This window comes from Silurus aristotelis (genome assembly GCF_946808225.1).
Source record: "Silurus aristotelis genome assembly, chromosome: 21".
NCBI classification, from domain to species: domain Eukaryota; kingdom Metazoa; phylum Chordata; class Actinopteri; order Siluriformes; family Siluridae; genus Silurus; species Silurus aristotelis.
The window spans coordinates 2,038,415-2,057,412 of record NC_139594.1 but is presented as its reverse complement, the minus strand read 5'-3'; the positions used below and the strand labels follow the sequence as shown (position 1 = coordinate 2,057,412).

Sequence of the window (18,998 nt, the reverse complement as noted above, 5' to 3'; positions counted from 1 at the left end):
AAAATTTATCCTAAATCTTTATCAAAACGTAAAGCTACACAACAGCGATCGCAACCTTAAACAGCAGCGATAGCAAATGACTACAATCCAAAGAGCTAAACTGACTGTGCTGTCTAAGTGGGCGGGGCATATACTAGCTCACCTGTCAATCACAGAGACACACACTTGTGGGCATTGCAGGTGGAACAGCTTGGAAACTTTACAATCATTTATATCTAGAATATAAGAACCCAGACAGTTGAATAGTGATGGAAACCCAGCTTTCCATTACTTTATTCCATGTTTTACTCTGGAACACAATCACAAAGCACTTACTGCTGGAACACAATAAACCTTTAGAATCCGTTTCAGCAACTCAATAAGTTCCAGGTTTTTAAACAACTCAGGTTTCCTGAGGATCTTCTCTCTCCTGCTCTGAGGATCTTTATTCTTAAACATAAATCTCCCACAACGTGTGCGTAGAAGATTTAAAAACAAGCAGAACCAGAAGCACAAGCTACTGTTTGTCATGAAGTGTATATATGTAGAAGACACAATCTGTACAATAAACACCTTTAAAGATCAGCATCTGCATTAGGTTTCTCTTGGAGCTCTCAGAGCTTTTCTGGAAAACAGCTACAATCCATGCACCATTTTATTTACAACCCTGGATTAGCTGCGAAAACCAAACCAGAGCAACTTTTTGTCACATTCCATCACGTAATCCACTCACTGAAAAGCAGCTTTGTCCAAACGCCATAAAACACTCTGAAAGAACAAATTTAATAACTGGGGTTTTTTTATTTTATAAAAAAATGTTACATGATGCTCACTTCATCTCATGTTTTTTCCTCTATATAATAACAATTTGTGTCATGGGTTCTTAATCATTTGCTTTTGGAGTGTCTGAGTGGAGTGAGGCGTGAAACCATGGACAAACTTTTGCCCTCTACGATATCTACAACTTGAGCTAAGAACCTTGAATTATCCGAAGAACCTTTACAGAACCCTCAAAAAAAAAACCTTCTATTCTTTAAAAATGAATTGGGAAAGTGTGCAGCACAAACCCCTTCATTATTCCCCAACATTTATCTACTTGATCCTTGGTGCCACACGTAAAACCAAGGTTCCTCTGGGGTTCTTTAAGGGCATGCTGGGACATGTAAAGATCAAAGATCAAAGTTCTACATTTCCTCAGGAGGTTGCAAAAGCACTGCTTCAAACACTGCTTTTATCATTATTATGCCAAGAAATTCTCATTTTTGTGTTGCTCATCATTGTCCTTCACAGTGGCTCTGGGTGTGATAAAAGAATCTTTATCTGTCTGAAGATTCATCACCAACATCATCACCAACAGCTGGAAACAAATTCCTTGTGTTTGTCAACACACTTGGCCAATAAACCTGATTCTGATTTCTAATCTGATAAAAGTTTGTGAATCTGATAAAACAATCTGGGTCTGACTGTAGATTCTGAGTCTGATAAAAGATCCTGGGTCTAATAGAAGGTTTTGGGGTCTTATACAACATTCTGGATCTGATAAAATATTCTGAATGTTATTAAAGATTCTGATTCTCGTTAAAGATTCTAATTCTGATTAAACATTCTGAATCGGATTAAAGAATTAGGGTCAGATAGAAGATTCTGAATGTGATAAAAGATTCTAGATCAGATTAGAGATTCTGGATCTAATCAAATATTCTGGATTGAATTAAAGAGTCTGGATCTGATTAAAGATTCTGAATTGGTTTAAAGATTTTGGGTCTGATAAAAAAAATTCTAGATCCGATTAATGATTCTGGATCTGATCAAATATTCTGGATTGGATTATTCTTGGTCTGGTTTTTCAAGATTTTAAGAGATTTTAGGATTTCAAGATGTTAAAAACATAGTTATCAAGAGAACCTCGGAGTGAAATGTAAAAACCTGATCGGACGCGGGGAAAATTGTGCTTGAAATAAAAGGGACTATAAAATATAAAATAAGAATAAAGATATTAGATAAAGATCATGTGGAAGTTAAAAATAGTACAAATAACTGAATCTGTAGAAATGAAAGTAAGAATGGTTTCTAAAAGGCTTTGGGTCTGATGGAAATTTTGAGTCTAATTTCAAAGTCTAATAGTAAATTGTGGATCTGATAGAAGGTCTTGGGTCTGATTTTTGGGCCTCCACCTTTATTAAGATCATCATCACTATATGAAGAAAAGATTTCTGTATCGTCAGAATTTCTCAGGTCACCAAACTTTCACACACCTTCTGCTCACCACATGGACCTGTCCAGACATGTCGTGCATTAAAATAAAGCCCATGAGGTTTTGACTGCAGGTCTGTTCTCACATTTATACTGCTGCCAGAAGCTTATTTTCACAGCCACTGTCTGTGAATGTCACTTTAACGCACACACACACACACACACACACACACACACACACACACACACACACACACACACACACACACACACACACACATATAAATATACACACAGAAAGAAAATAGAAAAAAACAGATCCAGAGTTGTCAGGACCTGCACACACACACACACACACACACACACACACTCACTCACTCACTCACTCACTCACTCACTCACTCACTCACTCACTCACTCACTCACTCACTCACTCACACACTCACTCACTCACTCACACACTCACTCACACACTCACTCACACTCACACACACTCACACACACACATATAAATATACACACAGAAAGAAAATAGAAAAAAACAGATCCAGAGTTGTCAGGACCTGCACACACACACACACACACACTCACTCACTCACTCACTCACTCACTCACTCACTCACTCACTCACTCACTCACTCACTCACTCACTCACTCACTCACTCACTCACTCACTCACACACACACACACACACACACACACACACACACACACACACACACACACACACACACACACACACACACACACACACACACACACACACACACAGTGATTTACACTTATTGCAGGTAAGAGGCACTGAATGTTCAGGCACACGGTCAGTGACGCACCAGTGCACTTCATGATGAACCAAACTAAGTATTCCATCCATAATAAAGTGTGTATATATATGTGTGTGTGTGTGTGTGTGTGTGTGTGTGTGTGTGTGTGTGTGTGTGTGTGTGTGTTCATGCGTACAATATGAAAATCACGACATTTGTCCATTAGGAGCAGTGCCAGATTGTCAGGAGGTCTGGAGAACGTCACACCCGGAGGACGACGTCGTGAGAGGAACAGGACCGGATTTTTACAGCGGCAGTAAAACATCCCGAGATTCATAAACAAGTCCGTCTTCACCCTTAATACAGGATCTCAAGCAGCACTTTCGTTTGAGGGACGAATTCTGTACATACCGTACATTTACTTTTTAAAGCACTTCAGTTTCACCAGACTGGATTGTGCCTATATTATTATTATTATTATTATTATTATTATTATTATTTATTATTATTATAATAATTTATCACAATATAATAAAAAATAATATAACGCAATTTATTTACAGTGCTGTGAAAATGTCTTTGATTTTATTTTTTGAATATTTATCAACAAGAAAACTGTAATAGAACCAGTGGTAAACAGTAATGACGTAAATGTAATTCGTTTCGGTTCGTTACTGAAGTGTTTCTATTCGGGGAGATTTTTACTGTAACTTCACTACATTTCAAAGTCAAATTAATTAATTAATTACTCAACTACATTTAGTGAAATCAGTCGTTTCTTTTTATAAACGAGGATAAAAACGTAACTGGTGAAACACGCAGCGAGTCACCAATCAGGATCGAGCGCACGCTCTGTTTTACACGTGTTCTGATTGGTGCTCGGTGAATCTACTGATCACCAACATACAGTTCAGCATCAGTTCAACATCAAGCAGAACATTTAGAGAGGAATAAATGATGAAGAAACTCCAGACTCAAACTCACCACCACACACGTGACCTCATTTACACGTTTTTACTAAAGTAGTTGAAAAGAAGGTTTTGGGTTCATGATCATTATAATAGAAATCAATCAGTGTTTGAGTCATTAATCTCATTCTATTAATAGATCAGTGTGCTGAGAGTCACATTCGAGTCTTTACACAGAAACTGAGGTGATTAAAGAGCCTTGTGATAAAAATGATAACAGGAACATTATAGTTATAATAAATCACTACTTTGGAAACTTAAGTTCATTTAGAGGGCAAAAACTTTTGTGATTTTATTCAAGTGAAAGTTTAAAGAGCCACTTTTACTTTTACTGGAGTCACATTTTACTGAATGGATCTACTTTAACTCATATACATGCTTTGTGTAACTCGTCCATGACCGAATATCACACAGATATAACTAAAGTAAATACAAAATGCAGTTTAAATGAGAATTTCATCGGTTACGGGACAAAAGTTGTCCTGTTTCCAAAAGTTGTCCAACTTCTTCCTGCTAAATCATTAATGAACTGTGATTAACCACATTTTCTGGAAAGTTAAATTTTCCTCGCTAAACCCAGGCCTGATTCCTGCCAGACCTGTTCAATCAAGAAATCACTTAAACAGAGCCTTTATGACACAGTGAGGAAAGATGATGCAAGAAAATCTGATTGACTGACTGATGTATCGTCACTCTGGAAAGGGTTAAAAATCCATTTCTAAAGCTTTAGGACTTCGCTGAACCACGGTGAGAGCCATTATACACAAATGGAGAAAACTTGGAACAGTAGTGAACCTTCACATGAGCGGCCAACCTTCCACAGTTACTCCAAACGCACTTATCCAGGAGCTCCTAAAAGTACCCCAAAGACCTAAAGAACTGCAGGCCACAGTTTCTTCAGTTAAGTGTTTATGATGTAACAATAAGAAAAAGACTGGGCAAACACGGCTTCCATGGGAGAGTTCCAAGGCGAAACCCGCTGCTGATGTAAAAGCACACAAAAGCTCATCTCACATTTACCAACAAAACATCTTGATTATCCTCAAGACTTTTGTGCAAATATTCTGTGGACTGACGAGTCAAACATTGAACTTCCTTCGTGCAGCGTAAAACTAACAGCATTTTATAAAGAGAATATCATACCAACAGTGAAACATGGTGGTGGTAGTGTGATGGTCTGGAGGTGCTTCGCAGACCTCGAGATGAAGTGCACCAGTAGGTCCATCTCTAAAAGACCCAAAAAAACTAAATTAATGGTTTTGGAGTGGCCTAGTTAAAATCCTAAAGACTCATTGAGAGTTATCGCAAACGCTTTTTATGTTTGGCGGCACACAACCAGTTATAAGGTTTAGGGGGCCGTTACTTTTTCACATAAGAACAGTTTTTTTTTTCGCTTAACAAATGAAATTATCATGTAAAAACTGCATTTTGTATTTACTGCTTATCTCAGTGTACTACTCAAATGTTCTTAATGATCTGAATGATTTGAGTCAAATAAAATGTTAACATCTGTTAAAGCCAACACCAGTCCTGCATTCTGGACCTCGTTTCTCTGCAGAGATGAAGGAGATTCTGGTGAAACGTCACATCTGTTCCTACAGGGATGTACGTGATGACCCACGAGCTCCTCTCCCAACTGCAATTAAACAGGAAGCGATTGAAATGCCACGAAAATGGACATGACGGTGAAGCGAGATGAGAGCGCAAGGACGATTCTTACTCCTTAATTACGCTCCCCATTTCCTGTCCTTCAGTTCCTTCCTGAGGGTTCGAGGACAGAAGTATGAGCCTGAACGAGACGCCAGGGCACTGACAAGATTTCACTTTGTGCGTCACCTGACGTCTAAATGTGGTAATGAGATTTTAGGTCACTTTCTTCCTTTCTGCTTCTCCCTTTATTTAATTAAGTGTTGCTCGTTAGAGCAAGAATTTTGCTTCGAAGTCACACACACAGATAAAGTAGTGTAAATAGCCATAAGAGAGCTTGAGAGAGCTAGAGAGAGAGAGAGCTAGAGAGAGCTAGAGAGAGAGAGAGAGAGAGAGAGAAAGAGAGAGAGGTTGTGTGAGATTGTGATATTTTTGTCTCTATCAGAAAACTTGTGTAAGAAGGAGAACAGGAGAGAAGATGTGATCAGACTCCCTCACCCCCATACTCATACATGGAGGTAAAATTTTAATGGTTTTGAGTTGTTTTAGAGCAGAGAAGGTTCCGGAAAGTGAAAGGAATCCTGAATTAACATGTCTCTCATTCCACACTTTAACACCACGCAGTTACGTCTGGACTGCAGTTCCTTGGAACCGACGTCACGATACAACAAGGCGATGATCAAAGCAAAACACACGTCTTCTGAGTTCTGTGTTATTTAGAGATCAAACAGACGTCTGGAGTGATATCTATCAGGGAACCACCTGCCCAGTCACCGCACCTCAATCCTAGTGACCTGCTCTGAGATGAACAAGAAACCTCCATCTAGTGAAGAACATCTTTGGAGTTTTACAAAAGACACAGCAAAATATTTCATCTGAACGTTTGGAGAAATGAAGCGTCCGGATGCTGAGTGTGTAAAGCTGTTTTTCAATGAAACTAAAGTGGAACATCTGGATATTTCTAGATTTGTTTGTGGATCTTCAAACTGTTACATTACTAAGCCTGTTGCTAAGAAACGAAAGGAACATCTACGTGTCTCTCAAACACCGTAAAACACTCAACGCTGAAAGGTTTAAATAGATATATAGATATATAACTGATCAGACGTCTGTCTCACTTCCTGAAGACACACAGGAAGTGGCGAATTCTAAACAGGAAATTAGGCCTATTGGGAAAATTTTACAGATTTAATTTAACGTTATCGAGCCTTTTGATTACTTTTTGAAACTATGTTTTCAATTTGGAACAATTTTTTTACTGAAGTTTCGACTTGGGTCAATAAAGGGGCGGAAAATTTCTGGTAAATATCCATGGGAATTTCATCCGGGAAATTTGGGAAAAATTCCAAGTTGGAAATTGACCAGGAATTTATGGAAATATATGTGAATTTGTGGGAATGAATGAGAAATTTGAGGTAATTATCATAAACAAACATACATATAAACAATTTGTTTGGTCATTAGCTGACGCATGCGTGTTATGTAATGGAGGAAACATGCAGTGCGTGTAGGGGGCGTGGCCTCAGGAGCGCTGCTGTAACTGTGCTGTGTGCATGTGATTGATGAATCTGCAGGTAGAAATTTAACTAAAATTGCATTATATCTGGTTGTTTTATCCAAAAATATCCTTCAAGTTCACTGTTAGTTGAAAACTTAATTTTGTACATTCTCAGTTTATTCCTATTAATTCTTGTTAATTCTCTGGAAAGTTTTCCAAAGTTTCCAACTCTAGTTTCGACTTATTTTCGAATCTCTGATGGAGACCATGTGAGAGGTTTTTAAAGTTGTTCAGCTCATGATGGTCCTGGGAACTAACCAGCAGCCACAGGTTTGTGATTCCTCCTTGTTTATATGGTAATTTCATTCCCAGATTGAGCCCAAGCCCCTGCAATGCAATCAAGCCTGATTAATCCGGGAATGTCGTGATGCCGACAGAAGCTCCGGCTCACTGTTAAACATTCGCACAACCACTTCCTCACTGTCACTGTGATTTACACACACACACACACACACACACACACACACACACACACACACACTGTTCATTAAACAGGAAGAGATCAAGCTTTCATGTGCCAAATGACTACACTAAATATTCCGCCTGCCTGAGTTTGGATCCACTGCACAAACAGGAAGTTGCAGCAACAATCTGAAGGTGAAATCAAAAGCTGAGGGACGTTTAAAACCAAAAGGTCATGGAGTAACCTGGAAGAGGGTTTTTTATTATTATTATTATTTTGGGAAACTTTTCCTTTACTAAATTTGTAAATGTAAGGGGAAATGAGAGCTCAGTGGTTTAGACATTGCACATCTGATCAGAAAGTCATGAGGTCAAATCCACAATTACCTACTGTAGCTGCCATGGCTGCTATTTGCCTTTGAGAAAAGCCCTTAACCTTTACCTGCTGCTGCTCTGGATAAGGGTGTCTTCTGAATGCTCTAGAAGATGTTATTAATTGAATTAATTAAGATTCTCTCTTGCGAGATGCGCAGGTCTGACATGCAGGAGGATGGAAAACCGATCCGCATCCATTATTCACATCATACACTAATTTACCATAAGTATTGGGACACCTGACTTTTCCACCCATATGTTGGTTCTTTACCGAACTGTTACCACAAACTCAGAGGCACACAATTGTATCGGACATTCTGGGGACGCAGAAGCATGAAATTTTCCCTCCACAATTTTCCCTGCAGCTCCATGAACATCTGCTTTCCATTGGTTGGAGGGGCAGATCTGTTGCTGTAGAGTTCTAAATCAATTCGATCAACTTCAGGATGAATGTGGCCTCCTCACTTCACCTACATCAGTACCGAACAGTAACTAAATATAACAGTAATTAAATTGCAGAGTTTTTTTGTAAACTTTTAATTTACATTAAAACGTTAATATGAAAATAAATAAATAAATAAATAAATAAATAAATAAATATGCCTCAGTAGACTCAGTTGTGTTATGGGTCTAAAGCCACTGTTGAAGCCACCCTGGAGCTAGCTAGCGTGTCTCAGCCTGGAAAGGGTTTGATCTCCACTTCCAGACCAGTGAATACGAGCGGTACCCCTGAATTACAGCCTCTGGGGGGCGCTGCACATAATGAGTCTGTGTCTCTGGTAAATAGGTTGTCTTTTATTTAAATGTTTATGTTTTTGTCATGTTATTAGGCAGATATTGATTGTGAACTGCTCCAGATGTTGTAGGTGCACAGTTGTGGTTGTAGTGTGGAGGTTTGGAGTCTTAACTGGGTTTGTTGTTTTAGTAAAATGGTTTTCACCTCCAGATGTGAAACGTCTCTCTGTAATGCTACGTGTTGGTATTTTGTGTTTTGTATTGTATTGATGGTTTCTATAATTGCGACGTGATGTGGTGGTATTAAGAGGTGGATTAAGTCGGGTACGTCCACACTGAAGGCCCAGGTACCAAATACACGGCCACCACTGACACACACACACACACACACACACACACACACACACACACACACACACACACACACACACAGAAGAAATGTAGCCGAATACAGTAGAAACATTTCATACCGGAGGAACAGATACAACACGGTTACAAACACAGATATGACGAGCAGGAAATGTTTTTTCTACAACAAAACAGAGCAACATTTACAGCCTTGATATTAGCGTTAGCATGAGTGTGTATTCTAGTGATGTGAAGATCGGATCATTTTTAGAGTCATTTAGTTAATTTCTTTCCTTTAGTCATTTCATTGCCTTCATAGTGTCTATGGGAGTCACGTGACAAGAGAACGAACGACTCGGACCCGAAGAGTCGTGAGAGAAACTGTTTGCTGTTTATAACTTATATACTCCTTTGATTTTTTGAGACGAATTGTTTATAAATGACCGTCACTGATTTATTCATTCACTCATACTCAGTAGCCGCTTGGCAAAAATCCAAAGAAAAATCTAGAACAAACACATCTCTAGAAAAGACGTTCAAACAATGGTCAGGGAAAAACTTCCTGAGAATTCATGAGGAAGAAGTCTTGAGAGGAACCAGACTCAAAAAGGAACCAGCGAATGTCTATTCATTACAGTTCCATCATTGTTGAGGATGTTGAGGATTTATAACAAATCACCATTTAATTAAATTTTTAAGTTTAATTCTACTAATTAATCCAAATCTGAATAATGAATTATATTTCGATTCTAACTTTAAAGCATGAAAAGTTAATTTATGTCACTGAGGGGAAAAAAAATTACTGTTTACCAAAAAGGTTCTGTGATGATAAGATACTTCATATATATAAAAATTATTATTGTTTCTTGTATTCTATTTTATGGACACTGCATGTGTATGTGAAAAATAACATTTAGAATGGTGGTTGTTGTTGTTGTTGTTGTTGTTGTTGTTGTTGTGTGAACTGTGGCTTAAGAGTGTATGTGAATAACAATTGAGGAGTGGAAAGTTACTTTTTTATTTTTGGTTTTGCTTTCAGTTCTGAAAGTGAAATTTTGAGGTAACAGTCAGGATGTGAGAGGAGAAGAAACGAGAGGCACGAGCGACTGTACACAAGGAAGTTATACAGGAGGAGATCAGAATGAGAAGATGAGTGCAGTCTGGGGCCGCTGTCTGAACTGCTGCTGGTGAGAAACAAGGTGCAGGATGGGAAGCTGGTGGAGCAGAGACGCTCTGGAGGAACGTGAGGACCACAGCGCGAGAGACAGCGAGACACACAGCATGAGATACAGCGAGACAAACAGCGCGAGAGACAGCGGGAGAGACAGCGTGGGAGACAGCGAGACAGACAGCGCGAGAGACAGCGCGGGAGACAGTGAGACAAACAGCGCAAGAGACAGCCAGACACACAGCATGAGATACAGCGAGACGCACAGCATGAGATACAGCGAGACGCACAGCGCGAGAGACATCACGAGAGACAGCGCGAGAGACAGCGAGACACACATCGCGAGAGACATCGCGAGAGGAAGTGATATCTGTGTGTGGATGTGCTGCCCATTGGACATGTTGTGTAACGAGTGTTGTGACTGTGTGTGTGCTGTGCTGTGTTAACATGTGTAAGTACCTTCTACGTATCAGTTCCTCACGTGACCCACACGCATCAATTAGAGACGTGATTTTTTACACGTTAATTCTACATTAGACTTTTACACTCCACTCAGAAACATCTACATGATTCCACACGTGACCTTCTACACACATGCTTACTGTTTCTAATCTTCTTTAAAATTAACTACACTTTTATCCCTCTCTTTGTGCTGCTCTTACACTGACTGTGTGTGTGTGTGTGTGTGTGTGTGTGTGTGTGTGTGTGTGTCTAATGCAGGTTCAGACTTCACTGGATCATGTCTTGACCTCTGACCTTCGAAATGATTATATGGACAATCACCTTAAATTCTGAATGCTTGTAAAAAGAATTGATGCCACACACACACACACGCACACGCACACGCACACGCACACGCACACACGCACGCACACACGCACGCACACACGTGAATTCTGAAATGAAGTTCCTTTGGAAAAAAAAAAAATGATATAATTGTTTATTTGTGTATTATATAAACTTTGTTTGTTTGTTTGTTTGATTAAAAATAGACAGATCGCTAAAACGCTCAAATGCCCTCAGTGACCACATGGAGAATGTTTGCTGTAAGTGAAAGCAATATAGAATGTGTTTTTTCAACATCCATGATTCTACACAAAATCCCCAACTTCAGTGTGTTTTACATTCAGTACATTACAGAAGAAACAGGAAGTGGACAATCAGAGTGTATACACATACAACACAAACAACAGAGAGAGAGAGAGAGAGAGAGAGAGAGAGAGAGAGAGAGAGAGAGAGAGAGAGAGAGAGAGAGAGAGAGAGAGAGAGAGAGAGGGAAAGAGAGAGAGAGAGAGAGAGAGAGAGAGAGGGGGGGGGGGGTGGACAGACAGGCAGGTAGGCAGAGAAACAACAGAGAGAAAAAGACAGAGAGGTAGACAGACGGAGAGAAAGACAGACAGGTAGACAGACGGAGAGAAAGACAGACAGGTAAACAGACGGAGAGAAAGACAGACAGGTAGACATAGAGACAGGCAGATAAAAAAAAGAAAAGGACAGACAGAGTAGAAATATATAAACGTATAAAACAAAGCGCAGTAGCTGCTGGTTGACGTGTGAGGTGTTGAGAAGCTTGTGAACGATGTGGAGCGTAATAAAGCACCGCCGCATGTCACAGTGTCCCCCTGCAGCTCGGCTTATCAGAGTGTTCATTGAGATATGATGAAATATATGAACAGATTTCTTTGTTAATGAGATCGGAGGGATCTGTTACACATAATCACACAATCATAAGTGGTTCATTTCATTTGTCCTGCTGTGGCTCCTGTGTACTCTGGATCATACGTGTGGTCAGGAGGGACTGTGGGACACGTGTGACACCAATGAATTCTCCTTTTCCATCCGATACTGAGTACTTATTTCTTTACGTGTTTCTATGAGGTGGAATCAAAAAGTTTCAACACTAGTTTTATAACACGCCAACAGATGGCAGCATAAGTCTGATCCCACAGTCACAGGGAGCACCGACCTTCATAAGTCAGTGTGCTGTTAGACATCATCCTGTGTACATCAGGAGCTGTGCAACTGGCGCTATTCTGACCATGTGTGCACACTGTCACTGGGATCCTCCTCACACGTGAGGTTCTCACTGGAAACAACATTATCTCGTGAGACTCCTTCCATCAACATTTAGAAAACTTCAACATACCAATGATTCGAATGATGAAACTATACTATGGACTGTTTGAGCTGGTTCTATACAACTAGATTATATCATCTTTATGGCTTCAATCACTATGGCTTCCAACACCAATCCATCCAAAGAACAGAAGAGTACAGAGTTGGACTAATGGACAGTTTGGGAACTGCACTGATTCCTACAACAGAGGGTTGCTCTTTTAGCTGGTAGAAAAACATCATCAAGCACCTTCTGACCAATCAGAATCCAGAAGTTGACAAGGTAATAGTTTAACATCAGACACAAATGAGATGAGACACAGATATGGCGTCTGCTTCGGATTGCACCATGACGACGGAAATATTTAATGACACACACACACATGCTAACGACAGAGCGCTATGTCAAATGGTGTTTACCCAGCTTGTGTGTGTGTGTGTGTGTGTGTGTGTGTGTGTGTGTGTGCTGGCAGAGCAGAACATTAGTTGCGGTTCATTAAAAAGTGCACCCGCTCACCATACTGCTCTCGGATGAGGAACCGGAGGTGCCGTCACCGTGGCAACGTTTAGTCGCTAGCAATTTACAGAGATAATTAAGCGCTCTTTTGTCGGCAAAATAAACCTCCTTTTTCTTTTTCTTCGAGCTGATTAGCTCGGGTGAGACTCAGCAGGGAGGAAATGTCACTTCGAAATGAGAAAAAGAGGTCAGTGCTGCTCAGGAATGTCACTGTAAAAGCCACCCAGCGAGGTGTGAGGTGTGAGTTTCCTCTGACTATAAAAGAGAAACTCACTGCCCTGAAGCTGCAACCACCCACAAGTTCATTATTATCCTAGAACATCATGTTTGGTTCTATTTCGAACCATACAACGTATCGCTTCTGAGTAGAACATATCGGAAACCACCTCAGAGGAACCATCAGAGGAACATTTCATCAGTAAAACACGCTAACTGTACACATTTGGACTGATGAACCGTTTGGTAGACCCTGAGGAACTACACTGATTCCTACAACATATGGTTCTTCTTTTAGCTTGTAGAACAATATTATCAATTTATCTGATTTTATATTCCAGGAAAACTCATTCTACTGTATCTAGATCCCTGGAAGACATGTATTCCCTTTAACAGAAGATTCTAAGGAGGTCCCATTCAGCTTGATTTATCGTTTAGTTTCTAAGCAGATCCTCAGAACAGTTGAACCTTCGAAGGAACCCCTGAGGAACCTGTTTTTCTTAAAGCGTATCTTCAGGAACATAATTGGTGAACCTGTTCTATGAAGAACCCTAAAACACAGGTACGTCCTTTTGCAATAGGAAACTGTTTTTGTTATTAGAAGAACATTAATGTTCTCCATTGGTAGAAGAACATGTTCTTTGCCAAACTCTATGAGTAAAAAAATTGCCAATTAGACCACCATTAGAGCTTCTCGTGGATGGTTTATCTTTTAGTCTCCAAATGGAAGACATTTTTAGATCCCTGAATTTTTACACATCCAAAGAACCTCTAAAGAACCTGCTGTTTTTAAAGCACACCTTCAGCTGCAGGAACGTACTTGCACATAATTATATATAAACTGTATATAACTGAGCAGGTGAACCTGTTCTGTGTACAACCACTTTTCCTTTTACAAAAGCTTCTAAGGAGAACCCATCCAATGGAGGCAGTTCTAAAAGAACCCTTTTAGAAGAGTCCATGCAGAACACAAGAACATGAATCACTGAGGTTTTTTTCTTACTGCACCTTTCCATTCGAGCCAAAACTGAACCTTCCTGTAGAACCTGTTCCATGTTTTACTTTAATCGCCAAGAAGAACCCACAATTAAAATGCCTGAACTATTAAACATCATGAGAACCCCTGAGGAACCCTTTATTCTAGGACTTTATCATTTATAAATATCATTTGTATACATAAATAAACCAGAACTCCTGCAGGAATCATGAAGAACTATGCAGAATCTTAAAACATAGGGTTTAACTTTTACATTATAACTGGAACCCATTTTCTGGTGTTTCAAGGAACTAGTGAGGAACACTTATCTTTCATTCCAGGAATATAATCATAGGGGAACTATAAGGTCTGGACTGGGACTTTCTGAGGAACCTGTTTTAAATCGAATCTGTCAAGAAGATTCCAAATAAAGTCTAGCTTAAAAAAAAAGCTCTGACCATTAGAACCATCTCAGGAACACTTGAGCTGGTGAGAAGAACTGGTCCTGCACCTCATGTCTCTTTCTAACACTGTAGACTTTTTAAACCCAGAAGCTTAGAACTGTAAGGATTCTTGTACCTGTAGCTCGCACCACGCGACCTCCACGGTGGTTTCAGTGTCCAGTCCTTTGTAAACGGTCTTGAAGGAACCTCTACCGATCTCCACGTTGAACTTGAGGAACCTCCCGTCCGGTGAAGTGGCCACAGCTTTGGTCTCCACCTCGTCCTCTTTCTCCTGCTCCCACTTGTTGGTCTCGGGCGCTTTCTTGGACGCGGTTTCCTCCTCGGAGTCGGTGCTCGAGCTCTTCACGGCGGTGCCGTCGGTGTTGGGCTGCGCGCGGCGCGTCGGGGAGCCGGAGCTGGAGCGCGAGGAGCGCTCGCACTGCGTGTCCGTTTGCGCCGCCGCCGCTCCTGGTCCTTCTTCTTCTACTACTTCTCCAGTTCCTTCAGCTCCTTCTCCTGCATTGCTCATCCTCTTCTTCTTCTTCTTCTTCTTCTGCTCGGCAGATGAAATGTCGTCCGCCGACCAGGACAGGGTTTTGCTTAGCAGATGTGGGACACGCTCGCGGGACGAGCCGCCGCTCTCCTCCAACGTGTGCGTTTTGTTGAACCGAAACACGTTCCTCCTCGAGCTCGCAGAGTGTCTCCGGCGCCTGAGCGCGAGCCGCGCGGACAGGAACGGATCGGCGTCGAAGCTGGAGGGCAGTTTGGGGAACGCGAGTCCTCCCGCGTGCACGTCGGCTTGGGACATCGTGAAGCTTCCTCGGTTCTCCTTCCGAACCGCGACGCTCGCGCTTCCCAGAAGCTTTCAGAATATAATCAAATCAGTCCATCAGGGAAGAGGGTGAACTTCAACATGGTGTTGAACAACAACAAAACAATCCGCAGGTGTGAGCAAAAAATAAATAAATCTGGATAAAAAAATTTAAATCCGGATTAGTTTGAACGTCCAGATACGAGACGTTTCTCAGCGCGAGAACCAAAAGAACTTCTTAACTGAGTTCTAAGCGTCCGCGTGCTCCAGCGTTCTGCAGCGCTTTAACTCTGTCTGTCCTTCTCTTTCTCTCTCTCTCTCTCTCTCTCTCTCTCTCTCTCTCTCTCACACACACACACTCAGTTTGCATGTAGTGCGTGCGCTCGAGCCTGTGACTGGTTAATATGTGTCCCTCCCACAGCTAGTGTGGACACCCTGGTTTCTTCTAGCAGCGTGGACAGAAGAAGATCTGGGATTGCGAACCTGAACATCATCACAATCGAATCGAATCAAAGATTGCAACACACTTATGACATATGAACTTATGACAAACTGAAGTCCAACTGCTGCTCTGCACAAAGTGTTCCTCTATAATTGGACCATAATTGGAGATTCTGGTGGAACCTGGAGAACTTTTTTATATTCCTATAACACTTTCGAAACGCTTTCAAGCAGAACCCACCCACCATCAAAAACCGTTAGCTCTCCGAAGAACTTCTGAGGAACCTTTCTGTTCTATTGCTCATTCTATGCAGAAGCCATAGAAGAAGAAGAAATGTTCGAGCAAAACCCATCTAGAGCTGCAACAACCAATCAATAAAATCGATAATGAAATTTGTTGTCACTGAATGCCATCATCGATGAGTTGGGCTGCTCAAGTTACGGGTTATCGTGAGGATCAGAACACAGCCGAAAAATGGCGGACAGGAAAAAGTGTGAGTCCCAAGTCATCCAAGGCATGAGAACATGAAACACAAGGCAACAGGAGCCTTTTATAATAAACACAACAAAGAAAACAGTACCTGAAAGTGATGTGAAGCGTCAGTTTGTGTGGGACTGAAGGACCTCAGTGATGTACGAGCATGTGAAAAGAAAACTCTGGTGTCACGGATGAAGGTGAAACATCAGCACGGTGAGCAGAAACTGTTTGTAACTTCGCAGCAAAAAACGCTCACTTTTTTAGTCACTTTTGTGGTTTTCAGCGAATGAGCTGAAGATGTTGAGATGTTTGTTGCGCGTGACGACGATGGACAGGATTAGAAATTAGTTTATTAGAGGGACAGCGCATGTAGGACGTTTTGGAGACAAGGTGTAGGAGGTGAGATTGAGATGGTTTGGACATGTGCAGAGGAGGGACATGGGGTATATCAGTAGGAGAATGCTGAGGATGAAGACACCAGGAAGGAGGAAAAGAGGAAGACCAAGGAGGAGGTTTATGGATGTGGTGAGGGAAGAAATGCAGGTAGTTGGAGTGAAAGAGGCAGATGTAGAGGACAGGGGGGTATGGAGACGGATGATCCGCTGTGGCGCCCCCTAATGGGAGAAGCTGGGAGAAGAAGACGAAAAAGCCTGTTAGCTTCCTGCGTTTCTCCGTTGCATTCTGTTTTTATCGCATTTGATTAACTGCGGATTTACTACATTCTCATGCTTGTTTTTAATGTTTGTATATTTGATTTATGTAAATCTTCTCTAATAATTATACAAAATTAAATTGATTATAAATTCTAGACAAATTCTCAAATGAACAAAATATTTGTGTATTTGTCAAAACAATGTTGTATTATATGTTTTATAGGGTTTTTAAAGCAGGATTGTCAACTTGCCATCTGTAAAATACAACACAAATGTTAATGTACACAAACTGCTTCACCTCGTGTACTCAGTTGTATTTCTCTTTAAGGTTCCGAGGAGAACCCGTGTTTTAAAAAAAAAGGCTCGGACATCATAAGAACCTCAGAGGAACCCAATTTTCTACGTGTACCATTTATCAGGTCTGTGATTACTAACTGCAAGTCCGTCAGTTGCTCTGCACAAAGTTTTGACCCCTTCGACCGTAGGAATGATGGTGTGATGGAGCTACTCTCAGAGCTGCTCTTCTAGAAATTGTGATCACCTTCTGACCAGAATCCACATCACGTTCAAGTCGTAGTGCAAAATGCAGAAAATGCTGCACATTATTTTATAGGCAGTATTAAACTCCTGCAACGTGCACAGTATGTTCAGCACTGTGGGAAGTGTTGCTTGTTGGGTTAAACAGTGGCATCGCTTGATATTACTGACTCCGCCCCCCAAACAAAAAATGACAGGAAATATAGACTTGTGATATTTCAAAACACTCGTCTCACCGAGGAGAAATGCGTCACGTACACGGTTTTATTTTTAGTAAGAAATTATTCTGTGACATCACATAAATGACTCCACCCCCAGCGAAAATAACGTGGAATATGGACGTGTGACACATCGAAACACTTGTCTGAGCGAGGAGAATTGCGTCATATAAAATTCAGATTGAAAAATGTATCTGTGACATTACTTGACATCATTGACTCCACCCATAAAAGAAAACAACTGGGAATATAGAGCGAGAACAATTGTGTCATGCAGTCTGGAGTCTAAAATAAATATTTGGTGATTTCCGGAAATTCCGGAAAACTTCAGGAAATTCTAGTTTGTTGTTCTGTTTATTAACTTCATGCTCATAGGTGCTGATGGGTCTGTAAACGTTTTATCAAGTTCTGCATTTACTCTAATTTGTATGTGAAATGGAAAGCTCCTTCTGATCATGTTCCTCACTTCTCATCCACGGCAGGTGACATGTGATACGTGTGTTATAGAAGTGACAAAGTTGACCTTTAAAGCTTAATGAAGGTGTGTCTGTATGCATGCATGCATGCTAACACCAAGGTGTTTGTGTGTGTTGTTGTTGTGTGTGTGTGTGTGTGTGTGTGTGTGTGTGTGTGTGTGTGTGTGTGTGTGTGTGTGTGTGTGTGTTTTGGTTGGTTAATTGGCCTGGAGCTGAGCCAAAGTATATATACACTTGTTTTTTTTTTTTTTTTTTTATGAGGCTTTCAGCTACTAGACAGTAAAGAAAGCAGGCACTGTCATGGCACCTTCTTCTTCCATGATAAAGCGGAGTAACTGTTCCCACACCATATCTTCCTATAATGGAGTATTTATGGTCATATCCTAATGCATGTGTGTGTGTGTGTGTGTGTGTGTGTGTGTGTGTGTGTGTGTGTGTGTGTGTGTGTGTGTATGTACTTGTATTCAGCTATTTGTGAAGACATTTGTTTCTGTCAATTATCTTCAGTAAGCATTTTATGCTGCTCAGGGTCTCAGGATCGCCAAGATCTGTAACGTATCCTGGAAATGATGTGTGTGAGGTGGGAATACACTCATTCACAGCAAAAACCATCTGCTGGTGTGTTTCTAAAAAACATAAAGAACCCAGAGAACCAAGAGGAAATCCAGAGAACTTAAAAAGAACCTGAAGGAAAACACAGGAGAACATGTGACAGGAAACTGAGGGAATGGTAAGTACTTTCGGTCAATCCTGAGCTCAGGTTCCTGTCTGTGCCAAGCTTTACATGTTCTCTCCTTGTCCATGTGGGATTCCTTCAGGTTCTCAAAAAGAAAACAGTGGTTAAAGAGTGGAGACATCTGGTGGCAGATTTAAGGTCTCAAGGATCATGTTCTCCTATGTCCATGTGGGTTTCCTCCAGGGTCTTTTAGGGTGTCTGGATTTTCAGAACACAACAGCAGGTGGAATAATGGTGCTTCAC

At 40.9% G+C, this 18,998-nt stretch overlaps 1 protein-coding gene and 1 long non-coding RNA gene across 7 annotated transcripts in view; one reads left to right on the top strand and one right to left on the bottom strand.

The window, feature by feature from the left end:
- The window catches only part of wnk4b (WNK lysine deficient protein kinase 4b), a 79,336-nt gene extending 63,712 nt beyond the window's left edge, over positions 1-15,624 (bottom strand). For all 6 annotated transcript variants that reach the window (XM_083524272.1, XM_083524274.1, XM_083524276.1 and 3 more), the window contains exon 1: positions 14,542-15,624. In XM_083524272.1, coding sequence (XP_083380398.1) covers positions 14,542-15,213 — 672 coding nt within the window. In that variant the 5' untranslated portion in view covers positions 15,214-15,624. The remainder of the gene's footprint in view (positions 1-14,541) is intronic.
- Positions 15,625-16,142: 518 nt separating this feature from the next.
- On the top strand, positions 16,143-17,768 carry LOC310717010. The gene is made up of 2 exons (XR_014530717.1): positions 16,143-16,348; positions 17,117-17,768. It is a non-coding gene; the product is annotated as an uncharacterized lncRNA (long non-coding RNA).
- Positions 17,769-18,998: the final 1,230 nt, after the last annotated feature.